Source organism: Camelus dromedarius, chromosome 18 (genome assembly GCF_036321535.1).
Source record: "Camelus dromedarius isolate mCamDro1 chromosome 18, mCamDro1.pat, whole genome shotgun sequence".
In the NCBI taxonomy this organism is placed as follows: domain Eukaryota; kingdom Metazoa; phylum Chordata; class Mammalia; order Artiodactyla; family Camelidae; genus Camelus; species Camelus dromedarius.
In genome coordinates this window covers 3368178-3388909 of record NC_087453.1, presented here as the reverse complement: position 1 = coordinate 3388909, position 20732 = coordinate 3368178, and the positions used below count along the sequence as shown (strand labels likewise).

At 44.2% G+C, this 20732-nt stretch overlaps 1 protein-coding gene across 8 annotated transcripts in view; it reads left to right on the top strand.

Moving 5' to 3' along the window:
• ZNF831 (zinc finger protein 831) overlaps positions 1–20732 on the top strand; it is a 120306-nt gene that overhangs the window by 56814 nt on the left and 42760 nt on the right. For 2 of the 8 annotated variants that reach the window (XR_010384999.1, XM_064496954.1), the window contains exon 5: positions 20121–20281. The exons of 4 other annotated variants lie outside the window; for them this stretch is intronic. Coding sequence is in view for 2 of the 4 variants with exons in the window: in XM_064496954.1 (XP_064353024.1) it covers positions 20121–20281 (161 nt within the window). In the remaining 2 variants the exon portion in view is untranslated. Of the gene's footprint in view, positions 1–9242; positions 13191–20120; positions 20282–20732 lie in introns of those variants that run through there. 2 more of the 8 variants (XR_010385000.1, XM_064496955.1) reach the window with 2 other exon arrangements.

Sequence of the window (20732 nt, the reverse complement as noted above, 5' to 3'; positions counted from 1 at the left end):
GCTCAGTCAACTCCCCTCCAAGATTGGAATACTACTCAGCCATAAGAGAGAATGAAATAATGCCACTTGCGGCAACATAGATGGACGTAGAGATTGCCATACTAAGTGAAGTAAGTTGGACAGAGAAAGAGAAACATTATATGATGTTGCTTCTATATGGAATCTAAAACAATACAGATTTTATTTACAAACCAGAAATAGACACACAGACAGAAAACAAACTGTGGTTACCCTGAAAGGGAAGGGAAGAGATAGATTGGGAGTTCAGGATCAGTAGATTCACATTACTGTATATAAAAGACATAAACAACAAGGACCTACTGTAGAGCACAGGGAACTGATTCAGTTTCTTGTACTCAGCTGTAATGGAAAAGAAACTGAAAAAATACATATGTGTGTATATGCATAACTGAATCACTTTGCTGGACACCTGAAACTAACATTGTAAACTGACTACAGTTCAATAAAAAATAAGAATTAAAAAAATTTTAAGTAAAATTTTAAAAAATTATATGGAAAAAAAATTTAAATGATTGGCTTCAGCCTCACAGGGCTGTGATTTTGGCCAAAGGTCTCCTCCCAAATTTGCCTTTGAGCCCCTACTGCTGCAGTGGGGACAACTTGGGTAGCAGAGACACAGGTGGCCTCACCAGAATGAAGGGGAACTCAGCTATGTCTGTGTCCTGGAAAATGAACTGCAAACCACACAAATAAAAGACCCCAGTCTCATCAGGAAATAGCCAAGAATTTAAATTCTGCTGAAGCCGAAGGTTTGAAGACGATAACTTCAGAAGCAGAAGAGCACCCATGCCTCTTCCCCATCGGCAGTACCTCCAACCCCATCAGCACAGGCCAGGCGCTGGTGGTGGGATGGAGGTTTTACTTACCAGCCCTCAAGCCCACCTCAGCCTGATCCCAATCACGTGACAGGAATCAGGTGGAGACTTTGAAGAAGTCTCTGAAATTCTTTCCAATTTCCCTGAGGAGCAAAACGGACAGCTGCCCTCAACGTGTGTCCACCACTGATGAGTTAATCCTTCTCTCTGGAAGTGTGTGTGTGTGTGTGTGTGTGTGTGTATGTGTGTGTCCGACACTCTCCACCCCCTCCCCACCTTCTGATAAGGAATGAAGGAGAAAACAACCCAGACAAGCCCCTCACTCTCGCTGCTTTGCCTGCCTCTGGTTGCTCCATCCTTCACCTCTCTCTGTCCTCAAAGAATTGCTCTGTTGCTTCTTGTTGTTGAGACGGGCTTCGTCATAGGCAATAAACACCTTCTAATGGAAACCCTAGTGGGTGTGTGACCCGGGCAGCATGCAGGGCAAGCTCAGAAGACCCCACATGTGGTCTGATGATCGCTGGATGCCTTGAGATTCTTTTTCCCTTCCAGTTTTATTGAGATAGAATTGGCATACAGCACTGTATCTGTTTAAGGTATCGAGTATAATTTGACTGACATCCATCATGAAATGATTATCACTGTAGGTTTAGTGAACATCGATCCTCTCATATAGACACAAAATTAAACAGAGAAGAAAAAAGTATTATTTCCTTGTGATAAAAATTCTTAGAATTTACTTTCTTAACAACTTTCATATGTAACATACAGCAGTGTTAATTACATTTATCATGTACATTACATGCCTAATTCTTATTTATCTGATAACTAGGCATTTGTACCTTTTGACCACCTTCGTCCAATTCCCTCTCTCTCCACCCTTGCCTCTGGTTATCATAAATCTGATTGATCTCTTTCTCTAAGAGTTTGTTTTTGAAGTCAAACTGACTTACAACCCTATGTTAGTTCCTGGTCTACAACATGGTGATTCAATATTTCTATACATTTCAAAATGATCCCCACAGGAAGTCTTGTTCCCATCTGTCACCATACAAAGATACCACGTAATTATTGACGACATTCTCCACCCTGTACATTTCATATCCATGACTTATTTCTTTTGTAACTTGAGTTTGTACCTCTTAACCTCCCTCACCTATTTCTTTCCTCCCCCAACTCCCCTCCCCTTTAGCAACCACCTGTTCTCTGTATCTATGACTCTGTTTCTGTTTGGTTATGTTTGTTCATTTGTTTTATAGATTCCACATATAAGTAAACTCATATGGTATTTGTCTTTTTGTGTCTAACTTATTTCACTTAGCATAATGCCCTCTAGGTCCATCTATATTGCTGCAAATGGCAAGATATCAGTCTTTATTTATGGCTGAGTAATAGTCCATTGCATGTATATGCCACATCCTTATCCATTCATCTACTGATACTTTGATATCTTGACTATTGTATGACTTGGAATCCTTAATCATTTTGAATAAGGGCCCTACCTTTTCATCTGCACTGAGCCCTGCCAATTGGGAAGCTTGTCCTGACAGCTCAATACCCTGGATACTGTTCAAGAAAGTGCTTTGAAATAGGAGTACTGAAAAAAAAAATATGTGTATGTTTACTTCAAGACCTGCCAGGGAAGGAAAAATGCTCTCATGGTACATTTATCATGATCGTGATTCATACAATCCAGTCTCAGAAGAAGAGCTGCCTGGTGTACATAAGACCTAAAGAGTAAGGGAGAAAGTGTGGACTTCCAGGAGGTTTCCAGGCTCCTCTTACCTGTGACAGGGTCCAACTTTTCTTCTTTGATGCCCTTGACAGTTGCGAGGAGTCCTGGTCAGATATTTTGTACGCTGTCCTGCTGGGCTTTGTCTGATGGTTTTCTCATGGTTAGACCAGGGCGATGGGTTTCTGGAGCAAGACCAGAGGCGAGGGGCCAATCTCATCACCTCACGCCAAGGATGTGTGCCATCAACGTGTCTCCTCACTGCTGATGTTCACCTTGACTACCTGGCTGGGGTCTCTCAGGTTCTCTGCTGGGAAGTTGTCCCACACCTACTCCCACCATTAGACTTTTCACCCACTGGAATTCCGCTTCGTTCCACAAGAAGCGTCCAAGGCTGCCTCCATGTCTCTGTTCTACACCGATTTGCTTCAGTTGCAAACTCTGCCCTCGGCCCTGAAGATTCTCCCCACTCACCCCATTCTGTCTCCTGTGATGCATGGTGTAATTATTATTTCTGGAACAAAGATAAGTCAGAGCTGCTACCGGAGACCAAGTTCGCCATCGTCTTTACCTGAACCAAAACATTATTGGAAAAGTAAATTACTTATATTTTCCTTGAACATATTTGATATGAAGTGCATCAGAATCCTTGCTGAGAAGATGTACCCAGACCCTGTCATCAGAGGAGAGATGTTACCTGAAAAACAACAGCAACAACAACAAAGAACCATAGGGTACATTTCTGCACTAAAACCTATTTCGAATGTTATTATTTATGCTGTGCTATTTCATCAACTCCCATCTCCTCTCCCTGAATTTATTAGCAGATGGGCAGAGCTGCCTTTCCCTCAGAGGACCTTCGTGATAATGGAGCCCACATCCTATTCTCTGCCAGCGAGGGCAGGGTAGCAGGTTGGGTGATATTCAGTGGAAAAAAATGGGGAGCCTTTGGTCCTCATCTACCGGGAAGAAATACTTCTGAGGTCGGCAGATGAATAATTTTTTCTAAATAGAGTTTTTGAAGGCTGTTTCTGCATAGCGAATTTAGAAATGTCTTCGACTGACAGGACGGATGCAGGATGCTAAGGTTTCAGCCCAACCATCCATCAGTGTGTTGTGTATGGTGGCTTCCTGGGTCCGTCTGAAGTCCTTTTAAATCCGTTCCTCATTCTGGGCCTGTTGGAGATCCCTCTGAACTCAGGGCTCCGCCATGAAGTGGCCGTACCTCTTCCACCCACGTGTGACCATATGATGAACGCAAAAGGGAGGGTATGTGCTTGCCCTGCCTGGTCAGCTGGCCACTTGGCTCGGATCTGCTGTTTGTCCTCGTGTTTTCTCCTCTCTGCTCGGCCAGGCGAAGGGGGGAGGTAGGGTAACACACAGCACCATCCTAGGTGGTTTGGTTTTTCCTTCAGGGAACTTTTTTTTTTAAGTCTTCAACCAACTTAAAAAAATCTTTTTAATTGAAGTATAGTCAGTTTACAATGTTGTGTTAATTTCTGATGTTCAGCAGAGTGATTCAGTTATGTTCCTTTTCATATTTTTTTCATTATAGGCTATTACAAGGTATTGAATACAGTTCCCTGTGCTCTACAGTAGGGCCTTATTGTTTATCTATTTGATATACAGTAGTGTGTATCTGCTAATCCCGAACTCCCAATTTATCCCTCCCCACCTCCCTTCCCCCTGTGACCACAAGTTTGTTTTCCATGTCTGTGCAGGGAGCCCTGCCTTGAGGGCTGAGACCTCTCCTTTGCGCGGGGTATCATTTCTTATGAGCCCTTTGCCCTCAGGTGAATGGGAAAGAAATGTTCCTGGTGGGTTGAAGCCAGCCCTTGCCCTTTCCTAAAGTACACACCATTGACAAGTTTACCCATAAGAGCCAAAATTTGCACTATTCCCCCTCTGGCTTAAAAAGAGAAGAAAAGGGGTTGGTTCTTTTTCTCTGCCCAGCCCTCACATTAACATTATAGGGGGAGAAGGGATGAGCATATAACAAAAGTCTCACCTAGACAATGTGTCCAGACCTGCAGTTACTGGAGTGTGGCCACTGGGTTTCAATTTCCAGAATGTGTTTCTAAGTGACACCCTTGTTGAATGTTATTATCTCCATGTGCCGCTCCCGGTGGCTGCATCCTTCCCCTCCTGCGTTCACTGGAGGCTCGCCCAGGGTTCTCACCCAGAAACCCTTCTTCATGGTGAGCTCTCCTCAATGGCCTTTTCTAGTGGGAATGGGCTAGGGGACCAGTAGGGGACGCACATGGATGGCCTTGGGTCCTCGTATACATGGGAACGGGAGAAACAATTCTGAGACTGCAGACACCAATAATTTTTGAAGGTTATTTTTTCATGGTTGTGGTAAAAAAAAAAAAAAAAAAAAGAAAGCTTAAAAATAGTAGAAGGGCTATAGGATGCTCTTCCTCTCTCTGCTCTGTCGCCGGTGAGCCTGTTGCTGTCGCCCGTGTTTTTCGGAGCCCCCACAAGTCACTTCTTCACCGAGGGCTGTTGGGGCCAACTCCCCTCTCAAAACTGTCGTGAGGCACCACCTCAGAGACATCTTCATTGATGGTAACTGCTCATCCTGAATCAATCCCTCCCTGGACTGACAGTGTGCAGTGCCTGGGGCTGGTGGGGGACAGGTGGCTGCTCAGTCCAGCATCTCCAGCCAGATGTTTCTGAGCTCAGCCAGCCCCCAGCCCACTCCCCTTCCTCCCCTGCGGCAGCGGGGCCAGAGTTACAAGGTGAAAATTCAAGGCACCCAGGTCACGCCAGATGTCAGATGAACAGTGAGTATGTATCTTTCTAGCATAAATATACCCCCTAAATGTGGCGATAAGACTTATTTATGCTGAAAATGATTCCTTGTTGACCTGAGATTCAGATTTAACTGGGCATGCACATTTCATCCGGTAGCCTTTCCCTGGGGGACTCTGTGTGCTTGAAAATGAACCTGAAATTTCTTCCAAATCTAATTTCACGTCTGAATCCTGATCAGTTTGGGGGTTCCCTGTCACTCCTGCCCAGTCTGCCGGGGGCCCTTCTTGCTGCTTGTTGACTTCTGGGCTGTCTGGTGTTCAAACATTTAACCAGTTACCTCCTAAGAGGGGTGGGAGGCTGGTCCCCATCACCTGGGTACCTGGACCCCCCCAGGTTCCCCTGTGATCGGTCCATTTTGATCTCAGCCCCCACCCATCTCCTCTTCCCTTTGTGTCTCTGGTTCTGGGTTGCTTTGCTTGGTTAAGACATTTCCTTCTGGGGGCCCGAGGCCGCTTAGCTGGATACCCCCACCTCAAGCGAGGGGGCAGGCAACTTCCAGTGATGAAAGGCCACCTTCACTTTCTTTTCCAAGCCAAACCCTGGAAGGGAAGGTGTTAATTTTCTCTTCTTTTTGAAATTCATCATGAGGGAGACAGCATCAAAGCTGCCCTATTCTGGCTCAGAAAATACACTCAGAAGCTGTAATCAGGGGCGAGCTGTGACCTTCTAGGCAGGGTACATTTCTGCACGAAAACCTATTTTAAATTTTATCATCTACCTCATGCTATTTCATCTCCTCTCGCCCTCCTCCCTGGTATTTATTAGAGGCTGGGTGTGGATTTCTTTCCCTGAGAGAACTTTCATAATAATGACGTGTACTTGGCTGTCGCTCAGGGTGAATATATAGGATTGGGGGATGTTCTGCAGGGGAAATGGACAGGCTTATTTTCCTCGGTCGGAGAGAAATATTTGAGATAAAATAGACTCACATATATCACTCATATGTGGAATCTAAAAAAAAAAAAGGAAAAGGAAAGAAAAAAGAGGATACTAATGAACTTATCTACAAAAGAAACAGACTCCCAGACACAGTAAACAGTCTTAGTTTACTGGGGGAAGGGGGTGGGAAGGGATACATCTGGAAGTTTGAGATTTGCAAAAGTTAACCTCTAGATATAATAGGTAAAGGACAAACGTCTTCTGTATAGCTCAGGGAACCATATTCAGTATCTTATAGTAACCTAGGATGAAAAAGAATACGAGAAGGAACACATATACATGCATGTATATGGGTGACTGAAGCGTGATGCCACACGCCAGAAATTGACACGACATTGTAAACTGACTGTACATCAATTAAAAAAATTTTTTTTAAATAGACTCATAATTTCTCAAAACAGAGGTTTTGAAGGTTGCTTTTGCACAGTGAAGTTGGAAATTCCTTGAAGTGGTAGGAAGCTTACGGGATGTGAGCGTCATTGTGCCATTGTCCTGTGTCTGCATGCCAGCATCCTTTGGGGTTCAAGCACGCTGCCTGTTTTTAGATGTTCACGAGGGGTCTGACTGAGAGAGTCTTCCAGAAGCCACTCTCCGGTGCTCGCAGCCCTCATCCTTTGATGGATGTTCGTGCAATTTTCTCATTATTTTTCTGTCACATTCACAGAAACAGTGTAAACTATTTTATTTCAAAACCATTATGTTAGTTTACTCCATAATTTAAGCTGCGTATTCTTTTTCTGATTTGAATCTAGTAATAGCATATTTTTAAAGATAAGTCAAGAAGTTTTCCTGAATAAATTTTCAATGACAACCGCTGAAGATTCTGTTGGTTTTCTTCCCCCCTTCTTTTATCGCCTTTTATTGGACTTTCATTCTACACACGTGATTGAGTTATCATTTCCTTCCCCAGGCATTTAACAGACCCTGTGACTTCTATTAGGAGAGAGTTTCAGAGGGGTCATCTTATCGACCCGGTTGTCTTTGATTCAAGAAAATAACCAATGGACAGCTGTGTGGTAAGGGGCATGCATCAGTGCCCCCGCCCCCGCCCCCACCCCCACCCTGCCCAAGACCACCCCCAGAGAGGATTCCAGGAATTGCTTGAAGGTAGGAGTTTGTAAAGACTGGCTTCTCTCCCTGTGGCAAGGTTCGCATATTTTAAATTCTGTTCTTTCCACAGCCCCCTTCGCTTCTGTGTATCATTTGTGCAGAATTGTGTATCTGCCTCAAGGCTCCTCTCCCGCTCCTTCCCCAGGTGGAATTTGCTGGGTGCGCGACATTGTTTACACTCTTTGCCAGCCAAGAGTTAAGGGGCAACGCCTGTTTTCTGTCAGACCTGAATCTGCTTTCCTATAGTGCTTTAGACTTGAGGGGCAGCCCCCCTTTTGGGGGCGGTGGAGGAAGAATCCTCAAGAAAGGTGTAACGATTTGTTTTAAATGCCGCGAAGTGTGGGCTTCCTAGATGGCTCTAATATGCCAATCGCTGTTCTTAAAAACAAACTAGAAATCAAATGTCTTCATTAGCTTGGTAGGATTCAAATTTATTTCTGGGACAATATTCTTCCTTTTCTTATTCTCTCTCTTTCCTAAAAGGTGCATTGGAAATACAGTGTTGCAATATTGTACCAAATGTTGCAACAAATGCAATGTTGTGTTTCCAGGTAAGTTTGGTCATGTAACAGCTTTTAAATTTCTGGTGTGTTTTAAGCAGACTGATTAAACTTAAAGGAAGTTGAAAGGTGCTACTCTGAGTCAAGGAGAGAGTTTCTGAAGATTAAAAAAAATAATAATAAAGTCCTGTAATTCCAGTTTCCCATCATAAAAGGTAGAAATTCTAAAGCTGGTAAGAGGACAAAAGAGTGACTTCATAGCAATTCTGAAATAATTTGGTCCCTCTCTTCCTGTTAGCACTCTTCTCCCCTTTGTTACTCACGGCTCCGCTTCCCCAGTTAGACCTGACCTTGAGGTTGGAGCCTTTGTGGTCTCTTCCTCCCAGGGCAGAGCCAACCCTTGATATTTGATTTCCTGCTTCCTTCTGAAAGAACTCTAGAGGGTTCCTCCTTTATTTTCTGTCAGGATCCATAGAAACCACAGAGAGGCTTTTGCTCAAAACACACTACTTGAGCCCACATTGCTACAAAGTTGCAGTTACAGAAGTACACTTTCCTCTGCGGTGGAAATCTCGAGAAAGGATGAAGCCGAGATGAAAGTACTTCAGGTATGGCAGAGTCCACGCAGTCCAGTTCCTTTCATTATTAAGAAAACCCCACTTACAAAATCAGCCGGAAAGCACACATTCTTGAGTAAATTTTGGCCTGAAAAGTTTTTGAAAGAGTCTTTTGAGCTGCTTGAATTCTTTTCCCTTTATTCCGTTCTCTTCGAGAAATGCTATTGAATTCTGTGTATCTGCGTGAGTTCCTGGCTCCCCCACCAGTGTCATTTAGAAGAAATATCTGAGTGGGAAAAAGTTTTCAGCTTCCCAAACACTTGCCTTTCCTCAGAAGAGGTAAACAGAGTTTAATGGCAGTTGTTCTGAAGAAAGAAAGAAAGAAAGACCCAAGTACCACACGAGTAAGAATTTCTAAACACTTTGGAAAATAGAGAAGTGTTCTTTCGTTCTGTTTCCCGGTGTTCTTGCCTAATTAAGTTTCACTCGTCTGCGGCTTAGTGAGGGGAGAACTGGTTTCTTGGTGAACATTTATCTTTTCAGAGAGATCAGACTTAGTATTTTTTCCCCCTAAGGTGATTGGAAAACCAAAATGGATGAGGCCAATTCCAATGTTTTCTTTCTTGTCTTTGTTTCTGCTTTGAAATTAGTCCATTTTCCCATCAGGATTAATGAAAGACAAAAGGAAAGATCATTTCCACCCACTGATTATCATTGAAGTTGATCCTTTTTTTTTTTTTTTCTTTTTAAGGATGCAATTCTGGAGGAAAAATGAATTCTCTCAAATACCTCAATTATTTTTTGAGAAATGGACCTTTACAGACTCATCTAATGATGAGAAACATTGAAAATCAAAATTCAAAGAGGAGATACTCTTGACTTCGATCTTGGCATTACAGACTCCACATGGCATCTTCAGTAATTGGATTTTTTCTCCTTTACCTCCTGTCCACGGTTGCTTCCTAAATTTTAGGTACATGCTTAGGGTCTGGGCACAAATTTTCAAGGATTGATTTTAAACATGATTTTCCACTCAACATCTTTCAGGGGGAAGAGAAAATCTCTGGGAGGGAAATCTTAAATTGATTGTCTTTCATCAGGAGAAGTAAGCACCGCCTAAGATGAGTAGTTTCTGAAATAAAATGGGTGATTGCTTAGAAAATCGCATGAGGAGAGAGAAATACTCCGACACGCGGCGCGGTTTGGACAAATGTGTTTTTCTGTCCCTCTGGCGGGTCCTTCAGTTCCGTTCTCTCTGAAGAACCCAGTTGAGTTTCCACCTGTCCCTTGGATGGTCTTGTGAGGTGACACTTCAGACGCTTACCCCAAGCTAGATGGGGTGCCCTGCGGTATAGTGTAGAACCCATCTCCTTTGTAGGCTTTACCGCAATACCAATCATTATATACCGTGCCCTAATTTTCTTCTCCTCAGCGACGTGTGCAGTCCCTCAACTGGACAGAGCTGAGCTCCTTAGATCATGAACGAGAAACCCATATTTAATTCTTGTGTGAAGGAGGCACTTCTAATCTTCCTCCTGGCCTCATGTATTTCTCACCAGAATCTCTTCTTTTGAATTTTCTGTACATAACTAAGCTTTTAAGTGACTGAAATATTTTAACTGATTTTTTTTTTTTCGTGAACAGCATTTTGGAAAAATTCCCCTGAGACTCACATTATCAAAGCAGCTGTCTTTCATTGAAAAAAAAAAAAGAAAGAAAGAAAGAAAGGTAAAGAGAACTTCTCTGACAGGTACTTCCTGAGATAAAAGGTTTACCGAATCTTACTGAAAAGGTGGAATATTATGCGAGGGTAGTGATGTAATTCTCTGAAATTAAGTACATTAGAATTTTTTTTTTCTTTTTAGCCTTTCAACTTCTGTGAGTCCATCGTGAGTGAACGGGGAGAGGCGGGGCTGGGAGGTTTCCGTGGCGTGGCCCGCGCCCCGCTCCGCCACAAATCACCTCCCACTGTTTTCCTAAGAGAAACAAAATGGCAGCCTGAACTCCAGGGTTCCCTCATCCACCGACTCTCTCCCCGCCTCTGAGAGAGCTAATGGTTCTGTACCATTATTTTTCCTGTCAGAATTAATGGGGAGATATTCTTTTCCCAAAGCCATTAGTAAAGTAATATTGCTTACAGAATTGCTGAAACAGGATAACACCTCCTTCTTAGGGTGTAAATCTTAAGAAATGACGAGGCAATTGCTTAAACACATCAATTATATTCCAAAGCCTGAACTTTGTTCCTCTGCAATTTTCACTTAGAGTTGAGAAAGTTTGAAAGTAATGATCCATGAAGTAAGTTCCCTTGATTCAATTTTGGCACTAAATAATTCAAATAATATTAGCCACTTTTTTGTTTGTTCTTTACTTTATTTTCCCCCTTTTCCCACACTTTGTTCTCTCTTTATTTCAAGGCATTCTCTTATTGTCTGAGCGCGATTAAAGTCTCAACTTACCAAAAAATTTGAAGCATACTTTGCCACTAAATGTGTTTTTTGGGGAGAAAATGGTAAGTGAAGTGTTCTCAAACTGATTGCCTTTCATCAGAGAAAGAGAAGAGATATGTGAACTGTAGAGAAAAGTGGTTTCTGGAAAAAAAGAGATTGGAAAATGATTGCTCAGAACAGGCAAAATTTCATACACACAAAAAAAGAGGCTTGAACAGAATGACTTCAGGTTTGGTTAGAGATGGAAAAATGTATTTTTCTTTTCCTTTTGTGAGTCTCAGCTTTTCTCTGCCTGAGAAACTAGACTCTTGGTATGAGGGTGAGAGGGTCCATCTCCCTGATGTCGGTTGGATATTCCGACTGGACTGACTTGGCCCGTCCACTCGGAGACTTTTCCTCATGACTTTCAGTCTGCATTTGAGAGCCACTGGCATTATTGGCCTCTGGTTTTTCTTTCAGACTAAGAAGGCAACACCATACTTGTTGCAACAGACAAAGCAACAGTAACCTATGCAAGGAAAGTTGACAGTTTCAGCCTCACGGACCCCCCAGGCTGCCAGAGTTAGGTGGATATGCCTTCACACCTTTCTCCATGTACATCCAAATATAGACACTTTATTTTGTTTGCACAAATAGATCATACCACACATAGTAACCTACGACTCTTTTCTTCTTAATATATCATGTGTATAACTCTAGGAATATATTGCAGATTGACAGGTCATTTTAATCATGGCACAAAATCCCACAGTGTGGCTGTACAATGATTTATTTATTCAGTGCTCGCTGCTTCCATGTTGATTCCTGTTGATTGCTCTTGGATTTCCCACCACAGCTATTGCTGTAATAAACATTCTTGCTCAATTTCCCAAAGACCAGTTGCTGGATCCACACATGCTTTATAATTACATATTTCATTCTGTAAAATGCTACTCAATTACTTGTCAAAAACAGTTACTTTCACATCAATATCTATTTTTTAAACAGTGTTTTTGAAAAGGCACTTGGTTTCTGCCAAAGAATAGAGCCTGGATGGAGACTGAAGTCTTGCCTTCACGGTCGGTGCTCTGAGCCTTTTAGCTGACCAGGGCTCACACACTGGCCTCTCTCGGCCACCTTCAGGCCACAGATATGTTTGTTGGCACGGTGCTGTTGTTTGAAAGTTAATTTGTCATCAGGGTTTAAAAACACAAGGAATCCAGATTTCTGCTTTCTCTTGGAAAATGGCTAGTTCTGGTGAACTGGATGCGTGGTCCTCGTGGGCTCAGTGGGAGGGGCTCAGGGGGAGCTGGACCCGCCTTCCATCACCGCAGCCCCCTGGCCAGGCAGCATCTGTCATTTATGTGATGTGAGGGGTCCTGTGACATTTGAGTTTATGATTCTCGCTTTGAACCGGGGCTTCCCAGCCATGACCCTGCTCACTTTGGGGGCCTGGGTCGCTCGGTGGGGTCCATCCTGTGCTCTGGAGGGTGAGATGCCAGGAGCACCCCCTCCTCAGGCAGGACCACCAAGTCCCTGGGCATCACCCCCGGCTGAAAAGCACCGATTTAAACATACCCACAAAACCCATTTTCCTCCGTCAATGTTGAGAAAACCTTTTCCAAGAGTGTTCCTGAACACTTTCATGGTCTCTCTCCATCCTGTTGGCCTCCTTTCACTCGATGAAGGGACATTGTTGAATTCTGCACATGACCAAGTTTAAAGGCACTGAAGTGTTTCAAACCAGCCCCATTCACCGAGTTTGGAGACAGTATCTGAGGAGGAGCGGAAGTGCAGAGACAGCCGTGATTACAGGTGGCTTCCAACAGTAAAAGCTTTACCTAAGTACACACACATAAAAGGTCCAATTTCTAAATGCTCGGCGAGGAGGCTTGAATCCGCTCCTGGAATAAAGGGAGACGTTGCCTTTGTCCCCTTGGTTTTCCGCCGTGGTTTCTTTTTGTTCGCCGGGGACTCAGGCAAGCTCACCTCTCTCCTCCTGTTCTCCTAAGAGTTCTCAGCATGTTCCCGCGTGTCGGGTGGAGTCCAGAAGCCTTGGGGTGGGTCTCTCCAGGGCTGTCCCTCTGTGACAGGAACAAATGACTTGCCTGCATCTTCCCTCATTAGAGCTAATAGAGATATGTGCATGCCTGGGATGCGGTGCCGAGCACCAGGAACTGACACTTTGTAACTGACTATATATACTTCAATTAAAAAAAAAGATTTAATAGAGGAGTATTCATTTTTTTCCCTAAAGCTATTAGTGAAGTCCCAGTGTTCTGGAATTGCTGAAACAATCATTTCTCCTTTAACCCAGGATGTAAATCTTGAGGAGACAAAAGGAGCTGTTGTGAGCGTAGCAATTTTGTCCCAGGGGAGAGACCCTCAGAGCCAATTTTCACTGAGCGACAAGATGCTTTTAAAATGATATGCAGAGTAGCTGGGCTGCGATCTGTCTTGGCATTTAACATTTTGAATGGCCTTTCTCCGATCAGCTCTTCTTCTGACAGGATTTCATCATTGTATTTTTGCTCTGTGTTTTCAAGTCACTCTCTTGTTGTCTGGATATGATGCAACTTTTAACTTAAAGCAAGATTTTAAATCCCACTTTGTCCTGAACCTGGCTTAGACACAGCATCTCTGGTCCTGGTGGGCTTTCGTTAAAGAAGCGGAGAAGAGACAAGAACGACAAAGAAAAGTGGTGTCTGAAATAAAAGATTCGTTTGTGATTACTTAGAGGCAAACTTGCAAAAAACTGCATTAGGATAGTACAGAAATCCCCAAGGCTGTGCCTGATAAATGCATTTTCCCAGTCCTCTCTCTGTCTCTCTGTCTGTCGGTCTCTCTCTCTCTCTCTCTCTCTCATCCATCTCTTTCTGTGGGACTGAAGTCAGAGGCTACTTCTCACCACCCACAGCCCACCCACTGTGATCATTTTCTGTTTGGAATGAAGGTCCCCCAGCCTCTGCCCAAGAGGAACAAAGTCTCTTTCTTCCATCATTTTCAGCCATATATTTTTTTTCTTCTTTAGAGGCTTTCTAAACAAAAATTATACTAGGATTGTGGAAACAGATGAATTGACTCACAGAAAATTTTAGTACTGTGTCTGGTGTGCAGCAGAGCCTTAAAAAATATTGGTTGAATAATTACACGAATGAAAGACTCGGACTGAGTAGAGAGAAAACCAGCCCCAAACAGGTGCCATGGGGGAACAGTTTTACAGGCTGCGTGGTTTTACTGCTTTCATAGGTGGAAGCAGGGTCAGGGCCCCGTCAGACCATCTCATGGTACCTTCTGCTTTTTCCTTTGTAGCGTTTTCTACGTCTGCTTGGTGACTTTTCTGGTGCAATTATTTGCTGCCTGAATTTCTCCACCATTAGATTGTAACTTCCATGAGGATGTCTGTTTCGCTTGCCACTGAATCCATTGCCTGTGTTCAGCACGGTTCCTGGTACCGAGTGTTGACTCTGCTCAGTCCTCAGTGTTTAGGCTTAATCATATGGGCTCATCAGTGGGCTCAAAAAATATTTCCCTTCCAAAAGAAAGGGCTTGACTAGTATTTGAAAAATGAGCACGTAACTGCCAGCATAGTGACTACATCTAGAGTTCTGCCTGGCTTACCTTTAAGTAATCACCAATTTTTTTTTAATTCAAGTATAATCAGTTTGCAATGTTGTATTAATTTCTGGTGTACAGCAGAGTGATTCAGTTATGCATGCATATATATATTTATATATACATATAAATTTCTTTCCATACACTTTTTCATTATAGGTTATTACAAGGTATTGAATTAAGTTCCCTGTGCTGTACAGTGATTGCTAGCACATTGTGCCTCCTTCAGTGGCAGGGATGCCTGTAAACAATTTAATCTTGGATAAATCGTCAGTCTGGGAGATTACTCCTGGGGTCTTGTTGACGCTTACAGCTTACTTACATCGCCAACACGGTAGACTCATTTTTCACCCCTTTATAAATTCAGCATCTTTGGACTCCAAATTCACAGAGTTTTTTTCGGTGTATTGGGGCAACAGCAGGAAATGCATCGAATTACTTACATTTTTGGATAATGATATTTGAGTAATATGTCCATTAGCATTTTCATAAGGCCTAGGAGTGAGACAGCTGGCAGGAGGCTGGCATTAAAGATGTGGATGGCTAAGCTGTTTCATCGTGGCGCCTCTTCACTCCATTTCCCTTCTAATTATTTTACAGTTTTCTACAGCCTTTTCAAGGTGGCTACATTTAAATTTGCTGCCACACTTGAAGCAGCAGTCTCTTCCTTGCTTAATGTGGTTTGGCAATTATTTCTGAGGGAAATTATGAAAAACGCAGCCTTTAATCAGGGGGAGAACAAAACGGTGCACAGAGCTGGTGGTGAGAGATGGTTTCCATTATAAGAGCCTCATAATTGTGTAAGGGCAGTCGGATCTCCAAAGGTTGCAGCAAGACAGTGGAATCTGTAATTTCTGAAGATGTGTGAAATGACTCACGCAGGGATGCCTGAGCGTACACGGAATCACATTCTGGGCTCTCGCGTTTGACTGGGGCCCTGCTTACTCTTTGGAAAGGGCCACTCATCTAAAAGCAAGGATGCTGTCGTCCTTCCAGAGCCCAGATCCACTTAACACACTCCAGCGACATTATTTGAGCATTTTTCACAATTATTAAAGATAATTCACTTTTCTCTGTAGACTGTGGTTCAAAAGGAAATTAAATCCATGAATTTCATTCCCTTGTTTTCTCGGATGAGTCAGAAGTTACTGGCCAAACGCACACATGGCCTTTCTGTTAAGCTTAAAAACCCAAATGGCCTACTGAAGAGACATTTGGCCAATCTGATTATTTTCTTCCTGCTAATTGGTTTTACATCTTCATTGAATTGAATGAATTGCCTGGTTGTTTCATCACTGTGGGGACACAGCTTAATCCACTTAGAGCCAGGCGCTTGTGCTTGGTAAACTGGGGGTTCTAGAAGTGTTTGTCATCATTATGATCTTTTGGTGATTTTTCATAAGTGAGGATGAAAGCGTGTCTCCAAGCCATTCACTTTCTCCATTTCTACTTCCACTGCCCCAGACACGCTGAGGCACCTGGCCCCCAGACCACCCTGGTGACCTTGTAAGTGGGCTTCCCACCCCTTCCTCCAACCTGCACCCACCCCAATTTAGTCTCCGTATAGTGGCAATGTGCATCTTTAAAAGGTGTAGACCTCTTGCTAGGAACACTGGCTTCTTCGCAAGGAATGAGGAGTAAAATCTAAATTCCTTCCCAGGGCTGCCTGCACCCTGCAAGATCCGAGCCCCTGTTGGCTCCCCTGCCTTCATTTTGCCCCCTGCTCACGCCCATCCTTCCAGCACAGCCTCCCACTGGTTCCTTAATCCCTCAAACTCCTTCCCGCCCCATATCCCTGCATCTGGTCCTCCTTTCTCTGGAATGGCCTTTGAGGGCTGGTTCTTTCTCGTCCTGCAGGTCTCATTTCAAGTGTCACCCTTTGGGAAAAGCCTTCCCCTATTAGGTAGACCAGTTACCTGCGGCCCCACTGCACTCTGTAATACACCCCCCCCTTGTGGGTTGTTACTCTCCAGAATACCCTGTTCATCATCCCTCTCAGGAATACTCTCCCCTCTCTGCTTATTGCCACTCTGCCGTAGCCTCCTGTTGCTCTCTGGAGTACCCCCACCCTGTGTGTATTTCCTTCATGACCTCGTCAGGCCTCAGTTGTCTTCCCTGTTGGAGCAGAAGCTCTTGAGGGTCCGAGCGCCTTGGCCTTGTTCTACGATTCCTTGGGGCTGAACATGGGGCCTGTTTCCTTGAAAGGGCCCAGGGCATGGTGCCCAAGCGAAGGTGGTGCTGAGTCTTTAGGCAGTCCCAGGGCATGGTGCTCAAGTGAAGGTGGTTGGTATTAAGGGAAAAGTTGTCGCCTCCTTTCCCAAACTGTTGCACCTTCTATGAATTCTAAAAGTGGATTTGCCCAAGATTCGTGCCCTTGATCATCTAGGAATTGACCCTTGGGGTGTGAGAAGTAGGTCTGTTCTTCTGATTCAAGATGGAGGACAGCAGATAAGAAACAAAATTTCTTCTGTAGAGCACAGGGAACTATAGTCAATATCTTGTAATAACACTTAATGGAAAAGAATATGAAAATGAATATATGTGTATACGCATGACTGGGACATCGTGCTATGCACCAGAAACTGACCCACTGTAACTGGCTATTCTTCAAGTAAGTAAATATGATGGAGGCCAGAACACCACATTCACTCCTGCCCACTTTCCTCTAAAACCCAGAAGTTAGTGAAGAAACACAGTGGTAATGCCCAGGCCCACGGGGACAAAGCGGCTGGGGAAGAAATGGGGCCAGAGTTGTGGGGCTGGAGTGTGGGGGCTGAGCAGTCCCTGATTAGCAGACCCAAGGAACTCAGTCCTGATTTAAAGAGCGGAAAAGCCCTAGAAATTCAGAAATTTGTGAAACCAGGTGGGGCTGGAAACAGGACGATGGACTGATAGACTCAGCAGCATTCAGACCCCCCCCCCCCGCAGTCTCCAACCCCCAAGTCTCCCCCACACCCCTGCTTCTCAGAGCCTGGTCATGTCCCCCACTCTCACCCCCACAGAACAACTGGGGCTTCGTCTCTGGAGACTCTAAGATGCTGGGGGACACCGGGCACTATACGTTCAGCAGGGAGCGAGGGAACCATATTAAGAACGTAGGGTTTAACCAGAGGTTGGCTCTGCATATTGACCCCTAACTCTCAATGCCAGCTCTGACTGCAGGATGCTGGCAGCCTGCCCTCCACTTTCCAGGCAGGAGATCAGAGGGCTCCTCGTGCAGAAGCCAACCAATCCACGTGAAAGACCCAACAGAAATTGCTTCAGGGTTTCCCACATCAACGGGGCGACCAGATAATCCTGCAGGGAGGTCCGTGGTTGACACATTACACTTGTAAAGCGTTCCTAGCCAGCTTTCCAGTGCCTGTTTCTTAAAACACGGGCAGATGGTTAAGACTGCTGGATATCTCAGGGAAGCCTTTAAGATGAAAGACAGAGATAAAAGCAAACAGAAAGAGAGACAATGTTAGGGGGAGGCAAACTTCAGCCATAACCACAATAACAGCAGATCATTATTAATATTGCTGAAGATGGAAGAGTCAATGCTGGAGCCATGGAGTAGTAAAAGGATTCTATAAAGAAAGAATGATAATAATTAATAACCATAAGAGTGAGCTCTTGGAAATTAAAAACACGATAGCAGAAATAGACCCTTACATGTTGGAACAGAAAGTTGAAGTTCCCTCAAAAGTAAAAGAAAAAGACAAACAAATAGAAAATAGGAGTTAAAATAAGAAAAATGGAAGATTAGACCAGTAAGATCTGATAACCTACTAACAGCTGTTCTAGAAAAAGAGAAAAGACAAAACCTGAGGAAACAAAAATATGTCAAAGAAATAACACATTTTTCTACAACAGAAGGACATGATTCAGATTAAAGGGGCCCTTTGAGCTCCCAAACAGTGAATGAAAACAGCCCCAGGACTGTGGTGACGCTGGCACAGACAGGAGCCTGGCAATTTCAGGAAAGTGAAAAACAAAAAGGTTTCCTCCAAAGGATCATGAGCCATAGATCATGTTGGCTCCAGACTTCTCAACAACTAGAACTCAGTGGACCCATGTCTTCAATTCTGAAGGAAATTGAATTTTAATTCACACATCATACCCAGACAAGTGGCCAATTAACATCTAAATCGTTTCTTACGAAGATACTGGAAGTTTTGCATTAAGAAAGGATGCAAAGAGAATATACCCAGGGAAAGTAAGCTTGGGGGCCCAAGGACCAGGGAGGTGAAGAGACTCGCCAGGAGGGGGTGGAGGGAGATGGATACAGGGGCCCAGCCCTGCACACAAGCAGTGGTCCACTGGGAGCAGGTCAGAAAGTTTCAAGAGAGGTATTTTTAAGGAAAAGAAATGAAACCTAATGCATGAAATAAAAGGCAATTGGGAAGGAGGTTGGAGGATGAGTTTTAGGAATAAGTCCATAAGAAAACAAAGCAAAAGAAAAAGACAGAGTAATTATTAACTCCAAGGAACAGCGTATGGACAAGAAAGGCAATGTAGTTATAGTACACCACCTGGCTCAGCAGCGACCAGCATGTTCCTGAACATGCTCATGGGAGCATCGAATCTCCTGAGCAAAAGCATGACATCAGAGTCGCATGACTGCTGAGAGGAGAGGCGGGTGGGCAGTGCGCATGTGTGCGGGCTGTGATCACCCTCACCCCTCATGAAGCCATAGGCTATCTTCCAAACCAAAAAAAAAAAAAAAAAGAAAAAAAAAGAAAAAGAAAAGAAATCAAGATGGAGTGCTATAAGCATGTTATTAGGAGAAGAAGAGATAAACAGGAAAGGAATCCAAAACGGGAAGAGATGCGTGTGTGGGCAGATGTGGCTGTTTTTCTTAATAAGTAGAAAGATTTGACTTTTAAAAACTCTGTGCATGTGTATCGTTAATCAAAATGCAAGCAGATTTAGAAGTGGGTCTGAGGCTGTTCTCTGGTGACCCGGCCCTTCTAGAATGTTGTTCTGATCTCCTCCCCTGATGGGATGTGCTTGCTCTGAAGGTCTGTGGTCCTTTGGCCCTGCACCCCAGGCCAATCTGATAAAATGGAGGAGAGAGTAAGGATGAGGGACGGGGGAAGGCAGCTCTTCCCTGGAAAGGGAGATGCTGTTTGGGGGGTGTTGTCAAGGCCGCATCTTTGTTGTCTCTCTCCCCCTACGGATCACAATAACCACCACAAAAACCAACCCCCGCTCCTGCTGTCAGGGCTCCGATGGAGACTAAGACATCCTAGGTGACAGAGGAGATAATTTCTGCTCTCGACCCCCAGTCATACGGCTAGAGAATTCAGACTAATCCAAAATTAACCCGTGTGACCAGGAAGATGACTTCGATGAAAAAAAAAAAAGCCACATGAAATTTTTTTTTAATATGTAATTAAGGGATTTTGCTGCCTTGGAAATCGGTTTTGCCCCTTTTTGACCTTGTGAATTGGTTCGCAATAACTGAGTTCCCGTGCACTCCACAGGAGCTGCTGCTAATGAGCTCGGAGCTGGTCGTGGAGATGCAGATAAACTCCTATGAGATTACTGCTGGCCGATTGTATCATTTCAGCTGTATGTCCATGTGCCTCCCCCCTCTTTAGGTCTAAGTCTGTCAGGAGAGTCATCTTCGGTCGCCTCAGAAGCATCTCTCTGTGGTGGTCACGGAGAGAAAGAGGAGGAGGAAGACAGACACACTTCAGGAAGCTTCTCTCCAAACCCAAGTTCAGGAACTGTCGGGGAAACAGATAGACCAACCCTGAAGGTGGGAATGGTGGTTCTGAGCTGTCTCTACCTATGTCTTGTCTAGGTATTTGGCCCTTTGTCTCTTGCTGGTGTCCACTGTGGCAAAAGTCACCGGGGCCACCAATAGACGTTCCCCAGCAGAGAAGGCCCTTGAGGCAAACATGGTGCTGCCTAGACAGGCGGCTCTGGCCGTGAGGTGCTGAGGTGAGGCCTAACTGCCTGACGAATCCACACCTGAACAGAGCACAGACGCTCGCACATTGCAGAAGCCCCTGCAACGGGGCATCACTGTCGGCAAACAGGGGGGCTGCAGGGTTGAGAAACATAAGGATGCTAATCCAGACCACACTTTGGAAAAAAAAAAAAAAAGCTAATCTGGAAAAAAAAAAAAAAACCCATAGAAATACACAGTACTCTAAAGTTGCATGCCTGCCACCAGAGCAGTGGTGACTTAAAGTCCGATGCTCGGA